Genomic DNA, 24399 nt, shown 5'->3' on the forward strand with positions numbered 1-24399 from the left:
TCCTGTTTGTGGTGAGGCCTGTCACCCATGCTCACAGAGGCTGTCCATGCTTGCCTCATGATGCTTGGCTTCAAGTGTGGCAGGGTGGTTTGGTCCCGGTGAGAGCTTCCTTGGACAACTGAATTCAGAGTGGAAATCCTGCCCAAAATGTTCACTGCTACTGTCAGGTTTGGAGGCCAGATCTTTCTGATCTCGGCTCAGGGGCTCAATGAATACTCTTTATACCTGGATTCCTTATTAAGTAGCCTTCTCAAAACAGTGTTTTCAAATCTTATCTTTGCCTTATGAATTTTAAAGGTCCTCTGTCTTAGCTGGATCAGTCCCACGTCTGTGGTGGCTGCAGGATATCCACCTCCTTTGGCAGTTGCTGTTCACATTGGGCAGCTTTGTTCTCAGGTTATAAACATGAACCACTTGGTCTGCCCCTTTCACCATAGCTGTGGTGTTTATTTCTGTTTCAGTGATGCTGTGCAGTCTTGCTGGAGAACCTTTTGATCCACTGGCTTTCCAGTTGAATTTTCCAAGAGCTAGTTTATGTGTTTGGGGTGTGTGTACTATGCAGTATTTCATGTTGGTAGCTTGGGTTTCTCCTTCCATGCGCGTGTTCCTTTGAAGTGCTTATTTTCTTATTCATCTTCTAACATCAAACTAACAGCAGACCTGTGGCAGATCCTCTCAGATCATGTAACGGAAAGAATGCTGCTCCTTCTGGCAGCTGCGAGTTCCCTTTGACAGCAGCCCCTGCCTGGTCTGACAGCATTGCTCTGTCAGGGAACAGAACAACTGCCGGGAATAATGTACATCATCTGCAGTGCTCTGTTCTAGGATTTTTTTTTTTTTTGCATGTGTATGTCTGTGAAGGAGGAAGTATTGAGGCATTATTTGGGGAGGGTTCTGCCTGAAATATTTTCTGTGTTCTAGAGAACAAGTTACTAAAACATGCAGTAAAACAAAGTAGAAATGTTTCTCTGCTGTATCACAGCTGGATTCACCCGGGAACGTTGTTCTAGTGTGGATATTTTTATCGTGGAATGCGAGATGCAGCAGCCTTGTTGTGCCAGGATGCCGTGCTGTCACAAACCACGCTCACCACCGCAGCGTCCAAGTAACTGTTCGCTTCCTCTCTTGAGTAAAACTGGAGTTACTCAGCTGCATAGTTTCAGACTAAATGTGGCTTTATGAGTAACAGGCTGGTCTTCTGATCTCTGAAATGGAAAGCATTCATTTAAACTTTTGCAACTGTAACTAAGCAAATGGATGAAGCTGTGTTAGATCTTTTTAAAATCTGAGAAGTTGGTCATTTGGAATGATACTTCCTAAATGGGAAGAGCAATAGGTAGGACATTGACTTCCTTCTCTCCTTGCCTCACTGACTTTCTAATCCCTTCAGAAGAAGCTGTCCTGTGATTATGGCCTTGGATGGGGCTCTAGAGACTCTCATACTTAATTCTCATTTTGTCTACTGCCATCCTGTGTGACCTTGAATAAGTTATTTAATCTCATTAGGTCTCAGTTTTTCATCTGTCCAAAAAAACCCAACCTAACCCAACCCAAACCAAAAAAACCCTAAAACCAACCCACAAGCACAAACCATTTTTATTTATATTTCATGTTGCTGTACAATTGCATCTGTATTGCATCTATACAATTGCACAGTGGAACACCATTTTCAGTTGGATTTCTGGCTGTTGGTGCATCTGTACAGATCTGTACAAGATCTGACTGTATCTTGTAAATATGTCTTGCACAGTGTGATTTGAACATTATAATTCAATAGATAATAGCATCTATTTCCCCAGTCAGAATGGCATTGTTTCTTTGGCTGGAAATCAAAGCAGCAAGGAAAAGAAATGCTGGGTGTTTGAGTGTAGTAACTGGCTCTTGGCTCAGTCCTGTTGTGGTAATTCTCTGCATATAACTGAACAGAGCTTTTTGACTTAATTGTTTTGGACAGCCTTTGATTCTTTTACTCAATTTGACAGGCTCAGTGTGATTCTAAGAGTTTTCAAAATCTGTTCTGATTCACAGATAATCTTAAAAGAATCCTATGAAGTGAGGTTAAGAACTGGAGAGTTGTTCTTCTAGAAACATTGGCAGATGCATTAGAACAACTGCAAACGTTAGAGCAGCCAGTGTGTGATCCTTACATTCTTAACTGTGTTAGAAAATGTTAGAGGCTTTGACTTTGGGCTTGCACGTTTTCCTGCATGGCATCTACTAAAGCCTTCTCTTCTTTGTGCCAAGACAGCCCTTGGACAGTGGGATCATTCCATTGGCCTGCTTGTTTTTAATGTAAAATTGCTGCTGATTTAAATACTTTCATTTTTCAGGAAACTCTGGGACAGCATTATGTCCTGCTAGTGACTGGCTAGAGAATTCGTGGGGTGAGAAGTGAGGTGCAGCTGCCTTCTGTACTGAGCTCTCAGGAAGTGCTGGGATTGGTACCTGAAAATTCTGCACAAAGGAAGCTGAACCAAGGGTTCTGTGCATGAGCCAATAGTCTGTTTGAATTGAAGAAAAATAACTTATTGGATGGAAGTTTGGCAAGAGGGGACTCCGTGTTGGCTGACCCCTAGGAAGGGATAGGGATGCAGGGAAAGGAGCCATGGGAAGGAGGTTGCATTCTGTGTACTTATGGGCTGCTGTCTAGCTCCTCTGAGTTTTTTTTCAATTAAGATTTTGAACTGAAACATTTGGACTGATGTTTTGCCAGCAGTGGGAAATGATTGTGGACGTGGATCCTGAAACTGAGAACTATGGTTATTTGACAACCTGTGAGTAAATAGGGTAGAGGTTTATATTGGGGCACAGTCTGTCTGTGTGTTTGTTCGTTGAGTGTGTGTCTAGCTCTTAGTCTGTGTTTCTCACTCTCTTTCTCTCTTTGTGCCTCACACAGGCCCTGCCATGAATTTTCTCTGACCCCTTGGGGCCATTCCCACATGAGGCTTTGATGTGTGTGCCCAGAGCTTGATTGACAAGGAAGTTTCAGTGGCGGCAGCAGGGAAACTAAGAGAAAAGGGCAGGGCTTTGAACTAAAGGGCTTTGAGCTCTGAGATGCTGTGCTTACTTATCTTCTTCAGAATGTTAATTATTTACCAAGATAATTGGTTGGGAGGTGAAAAAAAGAGAGGGGAGGTTATTAAAAAATTCCAACACTAACACACTACAAAAACCTCATTTTCCAACTTGCAGCTGGCATGAAAAGGATGTTGTGTGTAAAAGGGCTTCAGTGTATGTGTGTTGGGGGGCCCTTTTTAAGGCACCCATTTCCTAAATAGACGAATGCAGCGAAAACATCAAAGCTCTTGTGAGAGTTTTCTCTGAGGTTTCTAAACCATGTCTGGTACTTTTTAATTAAAAAAGTTTATGGAGAGCCGTCTTTGTGACTGGAGCAGGCAACCTTAGGCCCTGTTGATTGAGGAATGAAATGTTAAAAGACCTAATAAATAATTATTTTTGCTAAAATGTCAGTTCAAGGATGTGAAATTTCCTGGATGCTTTAGCAGGAGCTGAAACTTGGAGTAGGCTAAGGAATGTCTCCTGCTTCAGTCTAGGGTGATGTTGGCCATGCTGTGTGAGACAGTCTCCCACAGCCTTTGGATTAGCATCAAAAAAATGTGTAATACCACATGCTCATCTGAAGCTTGTAGGCAGGAAGATAGGTGAAGCTGTTTCATTTTGCCTTCAGTTAATACAGTTTTATCAGTCTCTGTATAGGGCAGCAGTCCACAGCATCCTCTGTGAAGATCAGGGTTCCGCTGAGTTCTGGTAACTGCTGTTCTGGATCAGGTCCAAGGACCGTCATTCCAGTATCCAGACTGGGCTGATGGTGGCAACAGAGGCTCAGGAAAACTTCAGAGCAGGCAGTCTGCCCTGCACAGTTCCCAAGTATGCATGAGTGATACCAAGTGAGGCAGTGGGTTGCTTTTATCTAGTTTACACTATGATTTGGTGTCTTTACCTGTTTCTTAGTATAAGGCTTCCTAAAAGCTTAACAGAATTGTTTCAGCTACTTTATGTGGTATTATACTGACATGTGATGCAGGTAATAAATACAATATTTTTTCTTTCAGAATCCTTTCTGGTACAGCTGGTTATACCATATCATATTAATCTTCTGCGTATCACCTTCAAACCATTTAAAAATCCAAGCCTGTGCTTGCAGCAGCGTCTGGTTTTAGTACTAAGTTCAATAATTTTGACTTTGTTGCTCTCTGTTTCCCTTGGGAACACTTGGATACACCATCTGGACATGGTGGGGTAGTGCTACGTAAGTTATTGCTTAGTTCCAGCACTGGGTTTTTTGAAGGTGTGGTGTGACACTGTGGTCACTGGAGATGGCAGAGCAACCTCCGTAGGTAGGTCCCTCCTTTACCTACAGGTGCATTTGTGATTCTTTAGTTGAACTGGGGGACTGTGAGTCCAGTTTTACAGTTTCTCTGGTGCCCAGCAAAGGACCGAAAGATAACGAGGGACCGATGCGTCTGACATATGGGGAGAGGCAAAGAGAGTCAAGGTTGTTCAGCCTGGAAAAGAGAAGCTCTGGGGGGCTTGTCAACATGTGCAGTGAAAGAGATGGGGAACAGCAAGGGAGATGGGCCAGATTTCCCAGCCGTGCCCAGTGAAAGGACGAGAGGAAATGGACACCAGTCACAGGAACTTCCATTGAAATAAAGGGAAAAAAATAACAACCAAACCCACGGGATGGAAAAAGTGTTTGAATGTGGCGATTATTCTGACAAGTGGGAACTAGGAATTCAGGCTGGATTTATAAAAGGAAATACTGCGTCCTGGAAAGCTGGCGAAACTAGACAAATTTCGACCATAGACATAGACCCCATAGGGTGTAAATGTAATAAAATGATCTAGAATAGATTTTGGAGGGCATAGCTAGATTTTTCTTCTCTTGCTATCAGCCACTCAGATCTTAGAAGATTCTTCTTCATATTCCTGTTGTCTGCTCAGCAGTGGAGGATGTGTGTGCGATACAATGGCAGGAGATACGGGGACAGAGGAGAAGGAATGGCAGGGCACTGGCACAGTGAGCACGTGCTGTACAGGTCTCATCACCTGTGTGTGGTAGAACAGATAATAAAATTTTGCTTCGCATTGTACTCCAAGTGCCCTGTGCTCTGCACAAGTTTAACTTTTTCTGAATTATAGATAGTTCAGTGACCTTGGCTTGAACTCCATGAATTTGTACCTGACTAACCTGCCTCTAATGTTCACTGTGAACTATGAAAGCATCTACATTCAGTGATACCTTCTTTTCCCCTTTTGCTGCAGGCTAAACTCTTTCCAACTGCTGTAATTCATTTTGGATCTGAGGAGTGCAGGGGTGAGTGCATTGCCTCTTTTCTTCAGCTGACTATATAGCTCTTGTAGTAGACTGAGAATTATATCCTTACTGTCAGAGATCTTCTGACAGAGGGTACTGCAGTCCTTGAGAATGCTGGTGAATGTCCCCATTCCAACTGGCTGAAGCTCTTCAGAGCTGGCTTGGTCAGTTAGCTTGAGCACAAATGTAGACATAGTACCTTTTTTATGGGATTCGTTAGGCTGGGGAGTAAGCATTGTCTGCCATGAGAGCAAGAATGATGGAAGAATGGCTCTGTAGAAAAAAATCCTGTTGTTCAAAATGTTAACTAGCCAAATTACTATGAAATGCTTTTGCAGCATTCCTGTGGTAATGGATTGGCTGAAGATGGTAGAACAGATCTGAATCTCTGGTACTTTGACATCTCTGGTTTATGCTTAGAATCCCTGTTTCTCCCAGAGATCAAAGCACGCTCTGGCTTCACAGAAAAGTTTCTGAGATGCGGTGAGCACTGAAAGAAAATGTCAAGATCTCGGGGTTTGAATGATGAAATAGGGCACCTCTGAGTTGTGAAAGAAACTTTCATAGTTAAAAAGTGTCCTATGTCATTTGGGGCAAGGGTGATGGAGATCTACTGTAGTATACAGCAGGTATTTGTTGAGCTGAGAGCTATGTGATACCGTGGTGATTGATGTGTCTATGTTACAAAGCGAGTGATTTGATTTCATTTTTAAACAGCTTGTTACCTGAAATCGGACCTGCTGAGCTCTGCAGTTTCCCCTTCTGCAGCTGATTTATTAGTAGCCAGGTATGTTGAGACTGAATAGAGTTGCAAATGCCTGAGTATTTCAGGGATGGGGGAAGCATGAAATGAGCTCATCTTACTACAAAGAAATGTTCTTTGAAGATGCTAGGGCTTCCTGCTCTCCAGAAACAGTCATACTGTCATACTCAACTTCATAGCTTTGTGAGTCCTTTGCAAAGTAGGATTTCAGTGACTAAATCAAGTAAATCCTAGTGCTTCTATTGTGGAAAAAGAAGAACCTTTTCAATCTGACTTAAAAAATTTAAAGGTGGTAGTGGTGGTGGTACAGGGTATATTATGAAAAATGAAGCTTAATTCTCCTTGCTTATTTTCTTTCTCAGGTGTTTTTCCAGATCATTAGTTCCTTCTGCTTCATCGTCTGTAGCATCGAGAGCTCCGTCCCTGCCTGAACCAGAAGCAGGAAGCGACAAAAGGAGCAGCGAGTGTCCGGAAGCAGCCAGCACACAGGGAGCTCTGCAGGGCTTGAGAAGGACCCCTGGGAAAATCCCCAAATGGCTGAAGCTGCCAGGTATCATGAAATCAGAGGAGAGCTCTGCTCATTCTAAACTGCCCCAAAAGGCAGGCTCCTCTCTGCCAAACGTGTTGGATGTTGCCAGTATTGTTGCAGATGTCAGCTTGTGCATGCAGGAACTTGGTTCACTGCTTGTTGATCACGCATCGGTTTGTGACTTGAACCTGAGCCTTCACTGGAGAAGGATCTGAGTGCAGGCTCTGAACACTGGGGAGTCTGATGCCTAATCCATATGGTTGCAGCATTCTTAACTATGTTTTTGGTTTGATGCACTGAGCTCTTAACTCTGCCAGTGTTGTTCAAATATTAATAGGCAGGACATTCTACATACCAAAGGCCAATGTCATCTGTTAAATCTCTGGCATTATTTTCCCTTTTGCTTCTGTAGTCTGTTTTAGTACTTTTCTTTCTCTTGAATTTTTTTTAGCTGGTCTTCCTGTTTTAAATCTTCACTGCAAACCAGTAGTGGTTTTCCATAATGAAGATTGCAACCAAGTTTCCATTACTAATTTTTTCTTGGTTTATCCTCATCAGAAAACTGCAATCTTGTTTTTAGTTCCCGAACAAATAGCTTATGTGTGTGTTTTTTATGTGAATTTATACAAAATATGAGATAATTAGAAGAAGGATTCCTGAAATAAACAGTTGGCAATATTCACTTTTTGATGCAGTGGCAAAGACAAGAGGGAGAGAGAAGAGAGGAAATCAAAAAAAGGGAAAAAAAAAGAAGAGACATTAAATCAGCCCCCTTAACAGCAACAAAACTAGTAATGCTTATATGGAAATCCCTGGCTACTAATGCCAAATATTAACTTTTAGTATTTGTTTCTGGAAGATACTGTGGGGCCCTCAGCTCCAACAAGCAGACCATAAGGTCTGAAGGCTCCCAACAGTGCGTTGCTGTATTTCCCTGCTGTGGCCGGTCTGGTATAGATTGGTGCTGAGATACTGATGCAGTGGGAAACAGGATCTTCACTGTTGCCTGCTTCCAGTTTGTTTGAAGCATTGCACTTTAGAGTTTTCTTTCCCAAGTAAAGATTATCTGGACAAAGTACAAAATATCATCTCACCTGCCCATGCAGGTTTCCCATTTAACAGCTAGTATGAAAGGTTAATAATATGCTCTAACATACATATTAATAACATGAAGGATGAAGTTCCCTGCTCCAAAAGTTATGATGTATTTACCATTCCATCTCCCTAAGTGCTCCCATGTGGTCCCCAAGGCTGCCTGAGCACAGCAGTGTCCAGAACCCTCAGCCACAAGATCATATTATCGAGAAATGAGACAGTGCAAATTACATGTTAAGAGTTTTAATGCTCCTGTGGGTTTTTTTTGTAGGTGGAAAGAGATGAAGCATCCTGGGCTGCTGGATCAGTGAGCAATCAGCTGTCCCCCTGTCTTGATGAACTTACTCAGAATGCGTAAGAAATTGTTAGTGGCCCTGGAGAGCTAATCTGTATGAACATTAGTTATAAAAAGAGAATTGCTATTTCAGATGCCAGTTGCACCTGGTGGAGGAGTGGAAGGCCTGTTTATGGTCTTTGTGACTACAGAAGCAAGGTTAGAAGTTAAATTTAAGGTTTCTTGCATGCAAATAATAAGCATAGAGAAATAAGTGGGATATAATTTCTATATACTTTCTGTGAAGGACTTTGTTTCTGTCCATATTTTTAAATTCAATCTTCCCAGTTCTACCTTCAGAGATCACTTGAGTCTATCTGCCTGGATTCTAGCATCAAGATACAATCTGGTTCAGCTTTAACTATAGTTGTTAAGTGATGCCTAAAACAAGACTTCTCTCTGCTTCTTGCTGGGTGGGGTTAGTGCTGCTGATAATTTTGGATAGAGATACCTGGAAAGTGAATGAAGAGGAAGCACTTAGGTCACTTAAACCAGTTCAGTTGGCCTTTCTTGTGAACCTCTTGGGCTGCTGCCTTTGTATTGTGTTCAGTTGCCAGAATCTTACTAACAAAGAACACAGGTATCTGTTCATGGAATGCCTCTTGAGATTATTTCTGCCCTAAGCTCTAGTTCTATTTGCACTGTGCATGATTAACACCAGTAATTACAGCAAGGAAAAAGCCATCCAGTTAAAGAGTTGGTGGTTGGTGGTTGGAGTGTTCCTGGAGGAGGGTGGCCATGCCCTGCACCACCGCTCGTGTTGGGGGAAAGCCCCAGTCCAGGTCATTGCCTTCTGCAGATGTCATGTGGGGATGAATGTTGTTGGTTAGAATTGCCATTACACTGGAGATGAACTCTGTAGTGCCACGGCAGCCATGGTGTTGGATTCTATTTGAAGTCTTCTCCGTGGGTCAGTGATCCATGGAGAGCTGGGGTTCCATGGTATAGTAATACCATGTTTTCCATTTTCCTTGTTTCCTCCCTGCACTACATGCACATCTGCACAATTTGTATATGTAATAAAGCAGAGTGGCCGTGGGAGCCCTTTTGGTCGGTCCCTTTGATAATGTTTCTTGCCCCGGCACTTGGTCTCTCTGTCAGTTCACAGGAACCTGCTCCCTTTTCAATGGGCCTGTCATGCCTCATTCTCTTCCTCCCATTTTTTTTTTTTTTTAACAAAGGAAAACAGAGCTTTGTACCATCTGAATGAACTTCAAAGTGGCTAGAAAGGGCACCCAGGGTTCCTGGCACTTGTCATTGTCTCCCAGCCTGGCCAACATTTCCCTTCAGGTCTAATTATTTCCAAATGGTCCTAGATGCTTTGAAGAAACTTGGAGGGAGGGGGAGGCATGAAAGAAAGGTGTAAGAGGAAAAAGAAGACTCAAAGCAGAGGGAGCAGAATGCTTTACCAAAAAAGTAGATTGATTTCTTATATGACACCCAAACATAAACAGGGAATATGTGCGGCCACTGGCAGTGGGGAATGTGAGAGCACTGTGTACAGCTGCTGCTCTAAATCCTCCCTGTGGAAAGCAAGCTCTTCTGGTGCTTGACAGGCTATAAAAGGCATACCACAGCAAACCAAAAAAACATTAAAATAATGTTTAAAGTTTATTGCTTTAGTGGATTAAGTGTGGACTGAGCCTACCTTCCATAGGACTGTCTGTATCTTGGTTCAGGTGCTGTGTCAGGCTTACTCATGTCATACAAGTCAGAGGCAGACTGTAGCTAGAGCTGCTTTGCTGAATTTATGCAGGATATATTGGGGGGAAACCAGAAGCCATTGCTAATGATAGATGGGGAAATACTTGTGCTGGTGTTTTTGATTTCCAGGGTTAGAATAAGCAGTGTGGTTTGAAGGAAGTTGTTGCAGTGTGCCTTCAGATGTGCTTGTCCTTATTTTTTGAAGAGCACAGGAGACACCAAATAGTGCCAATTTGCTTAGCTGTTCTGATTCTGCCAGTTTCATAAAGAGCAAGCACTGTAACTGTCACCTGCAAGTACCTGAGGTGGGAAAACAGAAGTAGTTTAGGGATACAAGCAGCAATATCAGTATTCCTGGGGCAGTTTCATGGGATAAGTGCAGGGATGAGGACTAGACTTCATATTGCTGACTGTGAGTTCTCTCAGGCAGTTCTGCCTGTGCTTGACCCTTGTGTGACTCAGCCACGCATCGAACCCAATACAAGCACAAGAATGAAAAATCAGTAACAGCTAGATCAGAGGTCTTATTCCTCTTCCCTATGCAAAGAAGAGTTAGTTTTAGCTGTTCCTGCTATTAAAATGCTGCTTTACTACTAATGTCCACATCAGCAATTCTCTTGAGTCAATGCTTGTGTGTGTCAGCGAAGGGAACTCGAGCCTTTTTATGGCAGCAGCTTTGGGACCTGTGTCAGTAGGAGTCAGAGAGGAGGGAGAGATGAGGATCTGAAATCTGGAAAAGGCAAGAAAGCAGGACTGAATTCTTTAAGGGGGACAAGATGCCCTGACATTTAAAACTGCAGGCTGTTCACTAAGCTGCTTGCTACAAGGATTTTGGCCCTGCTGCAGAACAATACCTGCAGGTACCTGATGAGCTAGTTTTGTTTCAGTATCACTTCTGCTGTAATAGCTGAACTCATCCCTGGGGTTTTGGGGCATTCAAAGGTAGCATTAGTTGCATTTTTTTGCTATTGCCTTTTTTTAACCAATGGTTGTGGGGCTGAAGGCTGAACTAGGTCAGTTCCTTCACAGGGTGCGTTGCACAGCTGCACAAACAGTTGTCTTGGCTGAGTGGCAGAGGGCTGCTGGGGACTGCTTAAGCTGGTACTGTCATCAGAATGTGTATTAAACTGCGGTTTTCATGAGGTTTCCAAGTGGCTGGTGTCCTGAGGAATGACCCTGATAGCTCCTGGCTGAAAAGAGTACAAGGACCTACTGAGCCTCAGCCTACCACAGCTGTCCCTGGGAACAGGCCTGCTTGCTGCTGATCCCACAGCAGGAGTGCAGGCCCCGAGCCATGGCCCAGTCAGTGGTGCTCCTGCGGGGGCCACGCACTTCCCAACAAAGCCACTTGGGTTGTGTGGGTCCTGCCCACATGTGTGAGGTTTCTTATTTCATAGCACCCCCCTGCTCCCCACCCCTCTTCCCTTCCCCCCACTGCCAGAGGGGCCAGGCTGTCCCGTGATGTGGGATTCTCACACATGCTGTTTGTTATTTTGTCCTTTTTTCCTTTCCTCCTACAAAGATTTAGAGAAGAGGGTGGGTGAGGGGGAAACTCTTCAAGTCTTTGAAGCAACTTGACTTTTGATGATTAATTACAGCAAAGGGAGGGAGACGGGTTTTTAACTTACTGATGTTTGTGAGAACAAATTTATAGCAGAGGGGAAGCAGCTTCTGAGGAGAATATCAAATGGTTAAAAGGTTCCAAGTATTCTTTGATGTCACAGCTCTAGAGAAATACTGGAAGGTAGTGAGGGACAGACACTGTTTATTTATAAAATAAAGATCAGTTACCTGCTCTTGGCAAGAGCCTGTGACTGAGCTCCTGTTAACGACCTATTCATTAGACAGGCTTGGAGCTACTAGAGTTGCTGTCACAGCTGCCTGCTGAGGCAAGGAGAGCCTGAAGGCTGGATGGTATTTCCAGCCATTAAGTCTTTCCATGCATCTCCGTGAAGCAGCACCTGTTTCTCACATTAGCTGAGAAAGCAAAAGCATCTTACCATGCTGTGAAGTACAGGCCCCTGTTACAGGAGTAAAGCAGCAAGATGGAAACCAGTTACATACTCAGCTGAACAAAACAAGCCTACGACAGCCTCTTCTCAAAAATAGTATCTGACAGCATCATTGCTATGGGCTGTATTGTGCTTGGTAAAGGAGAGGGGAAACAGAAGCAAAACAACAGAGGAAGAAAAAGTTGAAACTGTTTTTCCCAGAGCTGGACTCTGAGGCTGAGACAGATGTTTGCTGTCAGGTCAGGACCATCTGCTGGCAGGCAGCATGTGCTTCAGGAGGCCTCTAGAAATCCAGAAGCTGTAAGGAGAGAGCAGCAAGCCAGTCAGCACATAGGCCAGGTTCCTGAAACATCTCCCAAGGGGAAGAGCATTAAGCTGTTTCAGCTCACATCCTCATCCTGCTCCCGTGCAGTTGAGGCCCACGGTTACATACCAGCTGCGGCAGCACTTTCTCCAGATGCTCAATATCCACCTTCTCCAGGTCCTCTGTCTGAGCCTGCCGCGCTGCCCGTGCCGCCGCTTCTGCAGGACCAGGGAAAGCGGAGGGCAGTGAGAGGGGTATGGGAGCTGCCAGGGAGGGGGGTCCCGCCCGGGGACGAGACGAAGTGCTGGATGCTCGGGGCGAAGGCTGGGGCGGGGGGGCCCCGCCGGTCGGTAACGGGCCCACAGGGCGGCGGGGGCTGACCCCGCGCGCTCACCTCGGACGAAGACGTTCAGCATCTCGGCCATCAGCAGCTGCGCGTCCCCGTTCACTGCAACGACAAGGCGCTCACGGCAGGCGGGGGCCCAGCCAGCCGCGCCCGGGCCCTCCCGGTACCGCCCGCCGCTGCCCCGGTACCTCGTGTCCTCCCGTCCCGGAAATGCAGGCGGAGCAGCCGGTCCACGGTGTCCTGCGCGGAGAGAGGAAGGGATGAGCAGGCCCGAAACCCCCCGCCCGGGACCGAGCCGCCCTCCCGGGACCGCCGCACCTTCCTGAAGCCTCCGGCGCGGCCGTCCCGCTCCTCCATGTCCCGCGCGCCGCCGGCCCCGCCTCCCGCAGGCGCGCGGCGGGCGGGGCGCGGCCATGGAGCGGGGCCGGGGGGAGCAGGCGCGGCCATGGAGCGGGGCCGGCGGGGCCGCGGCCATGGAGCGGTTCCGCCGGGAGTACGCGCGGCTGTGTGCGGCGGCGGGCGCGGCCCCGCAGGAGGCCGTGCTGCGGCGGCTGCGGGAGCCCGGCGGGGCGCGGGCCCGCCTGGACCTGACGGCGCAGAGCCTGTCGCTGCAGACGTGCGGCGCGCTGGGCCGGCTGCTGCCCGGGGCCGCGCCCTTCGCCGCGCTGTTGCTCGGCGACTGCGGCCTGAGCGAGGAAGGTGCGCGCGGGACTCGCGTCGGGGGTGCCCCCGCCGCCCCCTCAGGCCGGGCCGGCGGAACGGGCCCGGCTCCGCGCTCTGCCGGCGGCGAGCGGGGCCCGGCGGCGGGGCGGGAGGTCGCTCGTGTCTCGGGGCGGTGAAGGCGCCCGGTCTGTGACAGTGTGGGTGGTCAAGCGCCCCTCGGTTCCGTCCCTCTTCGAGGGCGGCTCTGCTGTTGTTGGCCGTGGACGGAAGGGACAATCCGGCTGGTCAAAGCCGCCGGCAGTGAAGGCGCTCCCGGGGCAGCACAGCCGTGGCCGTGGGGCCTCTCCAGGCGTGGGCTGAGCTCGGGGCTGGGTCACGCAGGTGCCCAAGCTCCCGTGCAGCTCTGCCCAGACACCTCTTTGAGACTGTGTAAACAGTCTCCTGCCCCAAAAACTCAGGCTCACGCTTTCCAGCAGCAGTGGTCGTTTACCAAGTCATTCGTTTCTCGAAGCCACGTCTCCCGAGCTGGCTGTTTGACAGGACGATACACTCTCAGCTCGGACAAAGGGTTCCACGATGAAATAAACAGCTCTTTTTTTTCCCACTCAGGTGTAAAACTTCTGTTGCATGGTCTTTGCTCCAACACCACAGTCAAATCTTTGGATCTGAAGGTGAGTCTGTTCAAATAGAATTAGGACAAAGTGGTGGACGAGAAAAAAGGAGCATAGGCTTAGTCAGAATTAGAACTGGACAGTTCTGGTGCAGGATTGTTCAGAAAGATGCATACTTCTGTAAGGATTTTGTTCTCAAGTGACTTGTTCCTTGTCCTTAACACCATGTCACAATGTTCCAAAGTTACTTTGCACATCATCTTTATCCATTTTTATTCGGTTACTCTGTTTTGATAGGAAGTTATAGCTATATATCTTTTGTCCACTGCTGCTTAGTCAGATGAGGCATATGTAGGGGTTTCTCTGTGTCTCTGTATTGATCAGTGAGTTTCTAACTGTTTGACTTGTGCTTCTGTAGAATTTATCCAGCTTGCCAATGCCTTTTGGCTGGCCTGGCCTTGGCACTGGGCATCTGCCTTCAGGTGTGATGGTCACTCTACTGAGAGTGACTTTCTGTCTGTATTCCTCTGACATACAGCTATTCTCCTGAATATACAGTCGCAAACTGTGTCACACACCTTTCTTTCTCATTTGTGCCAGTGCTAACTGAGCCCTTTTTGATGAAGTATATTGAAATGGTTCTGCTTATCTAGAATCACCATTTTCTGTCCCATTGTGGCCCATGATGATCCTGTGCTATCCTGTGATTTTTGCAAGCTCTTGGTCATGGTGCCTCACAAGACCAGAGGTGTGTAGATCCACTGTTCCTTCAGGGCTTTTAATTTTGTGGAAAGCTGACTGATACGTGAAACAAATGGTGGTTGGACTATCTTCGTCCAACTGAAATCGGCACTACAGCTGCGGTGCACCTGGTGGTGTTTGATGGGGTAGGCGGACTGGGACAGATGTAGCCTACTCATCATCTGGGACTTCTGTTTCAGGGAAATAACCTACGAACTGTGGGAGCCGAGGCTTTGGGAAAACTTCTTAGGCAGAACAAGTCCATCCGGAGGTAAAAAAATTGTGTCTACCTCTCTTTGTGTTATTCCTGTTAGATGGAGCACAACAGTTGAAAAGGGCTGAGGGTGTTTTTTATTGGGATGGGAGGAACATCGAGTGGTACAATTTCTTGTGACGGGTGGGAGAGATGAAGGAGTGAGAACAGGAGGCGCCCTTTCAAAGGATGCCAGGTCCTTTGGCATCATCCTGGCAGCATCCTGTTCTCTGAAACCAAGTCTGTTCGTGGAGCTGGGTGTTTGACTGGGTACCATGATCCACATATCATTCAAGCTCATGCAGCTGTCCATTTACTCCACAAACTCCAATCCTGTCTGATTTTCCTAGCCTAACCTTAGAATGGAACAGCCTTGGCATGTGGGAGGAAGGCTTCTCCTATTTCTGCCAAGGACTGGGAGCAAACAACTTTCTCCAGCGGCTGGATCTGCGCAATAACCAGATTAACCATCAAGGGGCTGGAGAGCTGGCCGTGGCACTGACACAAAACGCCAGCCTTCAGGAGCTAGGTAAGAGTTCTTTGCCCATGTACATTACGCATGCACACACGCACATATATATCTCCAGGTTCCTTGCAGGCTGCCCTGACTTCTGGCAACTGGTTGGTGTCGTTCCCAGTTCCTGTCGGTCTGGAGTGCATTGCTGTCGTTGTGCAGGGAAAGGTTGCAACCCCATGGTCTTTGGAGAATGGCAACTGTAGTTGGAATCTCTGGATCCAAACCCACAGCTGAAGAATTGTGTAGTTGGAGCAGAACAGTCCTTAGCAGAGCAGGGAGTGTGTTCATTCCTATCTGTAGATGCTGTTGGCATGCCTCGTGACAGACTCTGAGACTTACTTCACACTCACTTTGTCCTTATATGGAATTTCCTTCAGGAGAACGTGGCTTTTGTTGCAAGTTCTTTCTCATCTGCAGATTTTGGCTGTAGAAGGAAGGCTCACAAGAGGCAGACTTGTGTAGATTTTGAACTGTAGTGGCTTTCTGCACTTTAAAGAAGATATATCTACCTTTCTTGCTTTGTCTATTACTTTCTCTCCTTCTCATTCGTCTTGAAAGGGGAGACAGTGTTCACCTGTGTTTATGCTAAGACCATCTGGGATTAGTTAGCCACGCTTGTAGATGTATAAAGAGCGTGGGGTTTCTTGGGCCTTGTGTTTTTCAGCAGATGTGTGACTACCATGGTGAAAGTTTGCTTTGTGTATAGATTTGCGATGGAATAATATTGGGCTTCTGGGTGGCCGAGCTTTGCTGAACTGCCTGCACAGAAACAAGTCGCTGAAGAGGCTGGAGCTGGCAGGGAACAATGTTCCTGGCGACATCCTGAAAGCTGTGGGTAAGTATGATGTGTTGTGCAGTAATGAGTCACTAACTCCTTTCCCACTTCAGCACTTGAGAGAAATAGGGCACTTGCTGCTCCAGAAGAGAGCAAGAGCTCCTCCTTTTCTCAACAGCATTTCTACAGGAAGCCCTACATCGCTTCCTCTTGTCCTTTAGTGAGAGCTGGTCAAGTTGGAAGTGTCACTTTCACTAGCAAGAGCAAAAAAATAATTTGGATTGAGTCAGAGATTACTGTGCCATGGGAATGTGGGAGAACTTGAGATTAGTTTGCCTCTGAGTAGCCAAGTTTTGATGTGGCTTGTGCAGGCTGTTGTTGTCCTGCCCACAGCAGAATTGAACAGCTTTCCTATCCCTGGGATATTGATTACCCAATACACAGTGCTCTCAGATCTCATCCCACCTGGTGGTGTAAGGTGAGAGGTCTCTACAAGGGCCACCCTGAGAAGGGAAGCTTCCCTGGTGCTTCTGATAGCCAGGTGTCATCCTGAGCGCTGTTTCTTCCAGCAGTGCTTGCTGTTCTGTTGCTTTAGAAACTTGTGCATGCTCTCCTGCTCTCTGCATCAGAACAAGCCTTGGATCACAACCAAGACCGTGAGGCTATCCTGAGTAAGGCCCAGAACCAAGTGTACATCCTCAACAAGGAGGTCTTGAATCTGAAGGATGAGAAGAACAAGCAGGTCAGCAATCTTACGTGTTGGCAGTTCAAATAGGGCAGCTGGAATCCTTTGCTTTCCCTTGGAGCCCCACAGAACACTCAGTGACAGTAATATTGTGCACCTGAAGTTGCACGTGCATCTTTATGGGCAGGCACACAGCATGGTTTGAGTACATTGGATCCTTCCTCTGAGCTACATTGACTGGGAATCAAGTCAAATGACAAGTATGGGTACGGACACATCCCTGCTGAACATATTCACTTTGGATTCTGCAGGAGTTGTGGTGATTTTTCTTTACCCATATTCATACTTTTCAGTTCTTTTGCAGCTACTTTGATATGTTCCAAGTGGTATAAACCTAGAGATCTGAGTGTGTTTTCTTCTGGCACCGCAGGGTGCAGAGTCCCTATAGCTGATAATCTCATTCAGATGTGCTAATAAATGCATCAGACCTCCAGTTTGCTTCCGATAGTAGCTTGTCCTGTCTTCAGCTGTTTCTGGGAAGAGAAGCACGAGAAGTGTACCTGTTTTAAGCTGATGCAGTTCATTTTCTCCCTGAATTTTGCCCTGTTCACAGTTCTTGGATTTTATGGACACTGTAGACAAGCAGAAAGAAGAAAAAGCCAAGAGTGAGAGGTGGGTTGGATTTCTAAATGCTTTCTGCTCTTCGATGGCAGAATTGAGCCCTCTCCCATTTCCTGTGAGAAATTACCCACCTTTTGTTTTCTTTCTTTTTTTTGTCTCCGAAATGCAGAGTGTCCGCAGCACGAGTCAGCCAACTGCAGGAAGCATTGGATGAGCAGCACTCCATTATGAATTCACTGAAAGCCAAGTATGGAGGAGGAAAACCTTCTCCTTCCCATTGTCTGTGCAGGACTGAGCAGAGCTGCTGGTTTACTGTTTTGCTTAGTTCTGCAGTAATATCCAGAAATTAGGGTCAGATCGTGCCTTTGAGTTGGCCACATTAGACACTTAGCCAGCTTTTAAGTAAAATTACAGTGCCTTGGTGTACGAGCAAGTGAATTACAGAGGGTGAAAAGGAAGAAAAATGATTGTGCGGGTGTGATGGGGGCTTGTTCCTTGCATGGTTTACAGCCTGGCAGGAGGCTGTGCCTGCTTCCCCTGGCAGTGTTCTCTGAGAACCACTGCAGATATGAAGGAGCCTGGCCTAGGAACAGTGGGGTGGAGCTTCCCAAAAGCAGTGTTAGGTTATGCAGAGTCATATGCACATGACAGTGGTTAGACTTCAAACACTCCTGAGCCAGGCTAATTCAGTTATGCCAGGTAGAGGCAGTTTTATTATGCCATGCCCTGGTGTGGACATGTCCCTCTCATGGACAGAATAAGCAAATTGCTTCTGCTACTCACATTTAAAATTCTGTCCCTAATTTTAAACAATCTTGCAGTGGTATAAAATAGCCAGCTTTGTTCTGTGAGAGTGAGCGAATTCTGGAGGGGTCTGGGCAGGGAAAATGCAAAGGGCACCAGAACACTGGGCCCTGAGAAGTCCCAGGTCACTGTTTGCAGATGCTGCTGGGTACGGAGGTCAGTGGTGTCCTTTTCCTAGGGGCAAAAGTTGCCTCAGTTAGCTTGATTTCACCCACTGCCAGATAGGTGCTAGCACCTTGTACCAGATGGCATGGAGATCTCGCTGCAGTGTCTGCCTTGGAAAAGACTCCAGGAAGTGTTTCTCTTTAAAGGCTGCAGATGACTGAAGCTGCTCTGGCTCTGTCTGAGCAGAAGGTGCACAACTTGGGAGAGCTGCTGAATGCCATGAAACAGGAACAAACCAGTGTGGCTGAGTGCCACTTTAGGGAGCTCCAGCAACAAAAACAGGTGAGCTGAATAAGTCCTAGTTAGGTTTGAAGGCAAGGCTCCAGGTCATAAGTTGTTTGTGTAGATTTGGGGGATGCTGCAAGGGATAGAGAAGTGTGATTTTTTTAGTACTAGTGGGTTAACTAAAGCCACCACGACAAAAATTCTTGTGTAAATTAGATAGGTGAGTGCTAGGTATGAAGAGGAGCCATGGTGTTTATGGGGTAGGTTGGATTTGACTGGGTGTGGTGTTGGTTGGAATAGGTTGATAGTGCAAGAACTAAGGTGAGTACAGGTTTTTAATTTTGATTTTGTTTGCAGGAAAGTGCTGATCGAGAAGGCAAACTTTTGCATGATTTGTCTGCTGCCAGTGAGAAAAATCTACTGCTGAGAAACCAGGTAGGAAACTAAGTCCGAGGCTGAGAAGGCAGACTTGAACATATATAACTTCTGCTCTGTCTATATGTTTTCTGCTTTGATCCTTGGTTGTGTCTGTACTCATTGTCCTGTACAACCAACTTTTTCTGCTAATAGGAAAAGAAAATCCTTTGTGGTGGTAATTTTCTTGTAGGTGGATGAGTTGGAGAGGAAGTGCAAAGTTCAGCAGGATCAGCTGTTCCAGGTAAAACAAGACTTGGCCACCACAACTGCAGAGCTGAAGCTTCGGGCTGTGCAGGCTGAGGGTGAGTGGAGGAGCAGAAACAACTAGTGGACACCTGTGGTTGGGATCACTGTTCATGAGTCAATGGCACAGGGCAGTCACAGAGGAAGGGCAGCAGAGTGTGTGATAAAGTATGTGAATACAGCCTGCGTGGCAGGAATGCCAGAACTGTGATATGCCTGCCTTTGATTTGCAGAACGTCTGGAAATGGAGAAGAGAAGATTTAAACAAAGCCTTGAAGACATGGAATCCCTTCGGGTAAAAGAGGTAAGGATGGGGTTTCTGCAGCATCCCAAGGTTAGTCTTTCTTTGGTCCTGACATACAGGCACCACTGGAGGTCATTGTTTGCTGTCAGGTGCTTTTAAAAAGGTTGAAAAGTTAGTGGACTCAGAGTTACTGTGGGAGTAATGGGCCATTTCTTCAAGCAAAGCCTGCTTTAAGAGGTCACAAGACATTCTACCAGCTAGTAAGATTTTGTAGCTTGCAAGAGTCTGGGCCAGAGTGGTATGAGATGCTCCAAGAGAGGCTGGGAGCTGGCCCTTGTGTTAGTCTTGCTATGCACAGAGGTATTTATGAATAAGCAGTCTTGTCCTACTTCTGAAATAAAGATGCTTTAATGGAGGAAATTGAGACATACATGCTATACACAACAATCCTCTAACGGGGCTCAGCATGCCAGTTCTTTCCCTGTTATGTTTCAAGGGGGGTTGTTTCTGAGTGTGGACCGGACAAGAGACTATGATCAATTCTCTTTGCAGTGTTTATTGAGGTGTGAAATCTCTCAAAAATAAAATTACACCAATAGATTTCTCTGAAGATTTTGAAATCTTTTAAGAAAAGACATGTGCCAGGAAGATTTTAGCCACCATTATAGCTGGAAAATGAATCTGTGGTGTTTTGTACCACTTGACAATGAGAACTTGGGCTCTGTATCTTTTGTCATGGCCTGGGAGGGATCTCTGCCTAGAAGTTCCCAGTTTCTAGACGGCAGATTCTATCTCTATTACAGTTTCCTAAGGGAGCTCTAGAGAGGTAAGAGTTTTTCTTAGGTGGTAGGTGGGTCAGTGAGAGGATGCTTCTCTCTCATGACAAATGGCCCTGCTGGTACACCTGGAAATGGGAATACTTTTCTAGCACTTGCTTAAATGGTTTCTGCTGCTTTGCAGGTGGATCATATGACACAGCACATTGAGGCCAGTGAACGTTCCATGCAGGACAGGATCCAGAGGCTGGAGACCATCAGGATATCTCTGGAGGAGGTGAGAAAGGATGCTGCAGGCATGTTTGAACACTCATGTAGCAGTGCAAAGAGCAGGCTGCCAGGGGAGCTTTGTGGAGTCTTCCATTGCTCACCTCTGTAAAGATTGTCTTGTGGTCTAGAGAAGAACAGAAAAGAGCAGTATAACAGTTAAAATTATTTTTACTGCTTTGGACTAAGGAAGGAGAAAGTTCCAAGGAGAAACTTGTAAATTCGAATTGAACAGAAATAAGGATTCCATTGAACATGGTGAGAGTTTTACCAAGATTTGACTTCATGGGTTTCCCATGTGGTCTCAAGTAGTGTAGCGTATTTCTCCATATCTATTTTCCCAGCTACATTCAGCACTGCCCTCTCCTATTGCCTTGTTTTGGAAAGCTTTACCTATTACTTGCCCTCGTATAACTGAAATTCTCATTGAATTGTGATGGCAATCTTGGGGGAAGAAAAGGTTTGTCATCTTGACTTGCTTTCACTGCCCCTGAGTGAGAGGGAGATCTGTGTCATGTTGTAGCCTGCGACTGGAAGCTGCTAATGTTTTCTGGTCAGTGTTGCAGTGATGCAGGTTCTCTGGAATGATTTTTCCATGTTCCTGTGGCAGGAGCTGAGCCAAGTCAAAGCAGCTGCACTTGCTGAGCGAGGCCAAGCAGAGGAGGAGTTACTAAAAGCCCGGAGTCAGGCCCGCTTGGAGGAGGTGAGGATAAGACCTGTCTGTAGCCCTGCCCCTGTGTGAAAGAAGTGATTTGGCTGCCTAACCTATGATTTAGTCTTGGGGAACTGCTATGTAACTCCCTTCTCTGGGTTTCACTGGCCTGCAAATGGTGTGATTGCTGAAGAAGGAGCCTTGAAAAGTCTGATTTGAATTGTCTCCAGTAGTAGCAGAACTGATGTGGATACTGTCAAAGCAGGTTTCATTTAAGTTGCCAGCTTCTGAAGCCAACAGCCAGATGTCAATCCTTCCATTTAATGGCAACTTTCACGGGGTGTTCCTGTTTCTCTGGACTCAGAAAAGTTTCTTCAGGTGGCTACTGCTGCTGGACAAATAAAGTCACTGTTTGAATAGAACTTTGTGAAAATGGCAATGAAGTTAATACCCTGTGAAAGGGATGAGGAAAACAGAAAAAAGCTATTAGAATGTTACTTATATGTAACATCCCGAAAGAAAATGCTTCACTGAGTTGCAGACATAGAAAAGCTGATGTGTGGGACCCAGCAGTTGCTTAGCTGCACACAGTGGTGCTTCAGAGCCGTTTGGAGTATGAAGGAAGTGAAGGGAGAGCATTGGTTGTGAAGACTGGTGGTGGCATCAAGTGCATCTGCCCAGGATCTGCCTCTTTCTCAGTGAGTCAGTCTCCATCAGTGTCCTCCCTGGCAAGAAGCAGCAGCTTGGGGTCATTCCTATCTGCAAGGAGCAGGGCTGTGTCTGTTATGGCCAAGCCCCGTGCTTGTTCTTCAGTGCCAGTTGACTCAGCCAAGGGTTCACTGTGTTAGGAACAAAAAGGGGAGAATTCCTTCACAGGAGTGGAGTGGGACTGATGTTTTCATTTTCCTTTGTGTCTTACAGCAGCAACGACTTGAACACCTAGAAGAGAAGCTGCGGCTGATGACTGAGTCACGGGATGAAGCTCAGAACTGCTGCCTTAAGCAAAAAGAAATGGTTGCTGAAGCCCAGGCCAGAGCCAAACAGTTGAGCCTGCATGCTGATGGACTCAGGAGGCGGGTGGAGGAACTTCAGCAGGTAATTTGGACTGCAGTAGAGATGGTCACCACAGGGACAGAACAAGTTGCTGAAGTTGTTTGGTCATTCATGGATTTGTCTTTGTGTGTCAGGACCTGAACAGTAAGGAAGAGGAGAAAGTGACAGAAGTGAATAAGGTGAAGGTGGAATTACAGGAGCAGATTGGGCACCTGGAAGCTGAACGCACAGCACAGGATGGGCTGAGAGAGAAGATTGCAGCTCTGGAAAGACAGCTGAAAGGTGATGGATTCTTTCATGCTTCTCAAATGGTAATGCTGAGTTACCCTGCACTGGGTCTGGAACTGAGCTGTGCTTACAGGTAGTAACACCTGCACTTCCTGCCTGTGCGTACACTTATGAGTTGTACTCTCCATCCTGGTGTATTTGCAGGGATTCTTGTCCTCATTTTATAGAGACCAAGACTCAGATAACTACCCAAAGCTGCACAGCAAGCAAAATGTTTGGGTTTCCCACACAGTGAAGTGTAACATGCTGTCTGTGCAAAACCTCTGATGTTGTCTCATGCAGCTTCTCTCATGTGCTTGTTGACCATCCTGCTTCCATTGCCTGTGGCTGTGTCTATAACATGTTCTTATTTTTTCTAGGGACACCTTAATTTTGTTTACTAATGCTGCTCTTTTACAGCCTTGTCAAATAATCACCGTGAAGCACTGCTGGACAAAGAGGGTGAGGTCTCTCTGCTGCTGGAGAAGCTGAGAATGAAAGAGGCCGAGATCTCCAGGGTGAGGGAAGAGGAGGCCCAGCGAGCAAGTTTCTTGCAAAATGCCATCATGGCATATGTGCAGGGACCCCCCTTTGGAACCCACAGTTCTAGGAAATGAGAGCATGGCTTAAAGGATCCAAATACCTGCTGTCAGGAGAGGGTGAGCAACTCAGGTACAGCTCCTTCTTCCTAAACAGGACAGTTTTATCAGAGCGGGATGACACAAAGGCTTGCAAACACAGAAAATTGTTCTCGCTCTTTATAAATCTTCTTCCTGACCACATGAAAGGGAGGAGGAAACAACCATCCAGGCTCGTGGGTCTGAGTGCATGATGTGGAGCCCTTCCCCTGAGCTGCCACAGTGTTTAAAGTATTTTCTGTGTCCTTTTACACAGCACCAACCTGTCAGCACACCCTGTTGCTACTGGGGGGTTGGTTTGTATGTTCCCTGGCAGAGTCCTTCTGCAGCATTCGTTTGGATGCCAGAGCTGTTCACAGTGAAACCTGATAAAAGGCGACAGCAGTGTTCACAGCTCCCTGTGGGCAGGAGCCATTTGGGGTCTTGAAACTTCTGGAAGCACCATATCTTACACATCTGTGCTTTTTCACCCAGTGCTTACAGATGGAAGCAAAGTCTGACAGGGCCCTCTCTGGCTCATTTACCCTCCCTGCCGTGGCTCTGGCTGTGTTGGTGGGCAGTAGATTTGCGTTCAGCATGGACAGAAACAGTTGTGTAGAGGGGCTGCGGTGCAGTGCTGTCCATGTCCTTGTGGGACAGCTGGGCTTTGGCTGTGGTTCAACTTCTACAACACTGACTGGCAGAGAAGGGGCCAGTGGGTGATTGGGGGTCAGCATCTGTGCTTCTTCACTATGAACTGCAGCCCTTGGCTGAAGATGCTGTGGCCAATATGCAACAGGATTTGATTTCACTGTGACAAATGGCAAAACTGTCCTCATGGCTTCCCAGGCCCCTGAAGCTGAGTGCTGTGGCCTTACCCTGGAGAGGAGCAATGCTTCTGTCTCAAAACAGAGGAGTTGCCTCTAAGAGCATAAAGGGAGAGAAGGTGATTCCTCTCCTGACAGCACAAGGCCTTGTGTGACCTGGAGAAAGGGAAGGGTTGCGGGAGTCCGAATTGGAGAAAGGGGCCAGCAGTCTTGAGAGCCTCCTGTGAGTTCCTTCAATGAGTCTGGGGCAACAACAATGATCTTGCAGTACATATTTTAGGAGACAAATGGAAAATGAAAGTTTCTGTGTGGACTGGTTGGTTTGTGTTCGTGATTTTTTATATTGGGTTTTGCTCTGCTTTTTTAATAAAGAGCTTTTGCATTTTGCCATAAGACTGGACAACGATGAGCTGGATGTTTGGCTGATGTGGAGGGCGGGGCTGTCTGCTCTGTTACTCTCCTGAAAACCCTGCCAGCCTGTCCTGGAGCTAAATGGCTGTTACAGGTGGATAAGCTGGGTAAGGTTTTGGTTCTGGACTAAGGTAAAAGCA

At 46.6% G+C, this 24399-nt stretch overlaps 3 protein-coding genes across 6 annotated transcripts in view; 2 read left to right on the forward strand and 1 right to left on the reverse strand.

Moving 5' to 3' along the window:
• ASPSCR1 (ASPSCR1, UBX domain containing tether for SLC2A4) overlaps positions 1-11298 on the forward strand; it is a 38484-nt gene extending 27186 nt beyond the window's left edge. For all 3 annotated transcript variants that reach the window (XM_017837650.1, XM_017837651.1, XM_017837652.1), the window contains 4 exons: positions 5287-5338; positions 6056-6125; positions 6464-6651; positions 7997-11298. In XM_017837650.1, the coding sequence (XP_017693139.1) occupies positions 5287-5338; positions 6056-6125; positions 6464-6651; positions 7997-8010 (324 nt within the window). In that variant the 3' untranslated portion in view covers positions 8011-11298. The remainder of the gene's footprint in view (positions 1-5286; positions 5339-6055; positions 6126-6463; positions 6652-7996) is intronic.
• Positions 11299-11511: 213 nt separating this feature from the next.
• STRA13 (stimulated by retinoic acid 13) lies at positions 11512-12806 on the reverse strand. Its single transcript, XM_017837674.1, has 5 exons — positions 12744-12806; positions 12614-12665; positions 12474-12527; positions 12209-12297; positions 11512-12073 (listed from the first exon to the last, which is right to left on the reverse strand). Exons 1-5 carry the CDS (start codon positions 12780-12782, stop codon positions 12059-12061), a joined length of 249 nt encoding a protein of 82 aa, XP_017693163.1. The 5' UTR covers positions 12783-12806; the 3' UTR covers positions 11512-12058.
• Positions 12807-12898: 92 nt separating this feature from the next.
• On the forward strand, positions 12899-24248 carry LRRC45 (leucine rich repeat containing 45). 2 transcript variants are annotated; one of them, XM_017837648.1, is made up of 17 exons: positions 12899-13124; positions 13698-13759; positions 14641-14711; positions 15044-15222; positions 15917-16045; positions 16615-16727; positions 17284-17342; positions 17461-17538; positions 18407-18542; positions 18843-18920; positions 19093-19204; positions 19379-19449; positions 20350-20442; positions 21043-21135; positions 22006-22179; positions 22272-22419; positions 22825-24248. In XM_017837648.1, exons 1-17 carry the CDS (start codon positions 12899-12901, stop codon positions 23019-23021), a joined length of 2019 nt encoding a protein of 672 aa, XP_017693137.1. In that variant the 3' UTR covers positions 23022-24248. The 2 variants fall into 2 exon arrangements, with proteins under 2 accessions (XP_017693137.1, XP_017693138.1); XM_017837649.1 differs by lacking the exon at positions 12899-13124 and adding an exon at positions 13264-13285.
• The last annotated feature ends 151 nt before the right edge of the window (positions 24249-24399 follow it).

Source organism: Lepidothrix coronata, unplaced genomic scaffold (assembly GCF_001604755.1).
Source record: "Lepidothrix coronata isolate B3197 unplaced genomic scaffold, Lepidothrix_coronata-1.0 Scaffold308, whole genome shotgun sequence".
Taxonomy (NCBI): domain Eukaryota; kingdom Metazoa; phylum Chordata; class Aves; order Passeriformes; family Pipridae; genus Lepidothrix; species Lepidothrix coronata.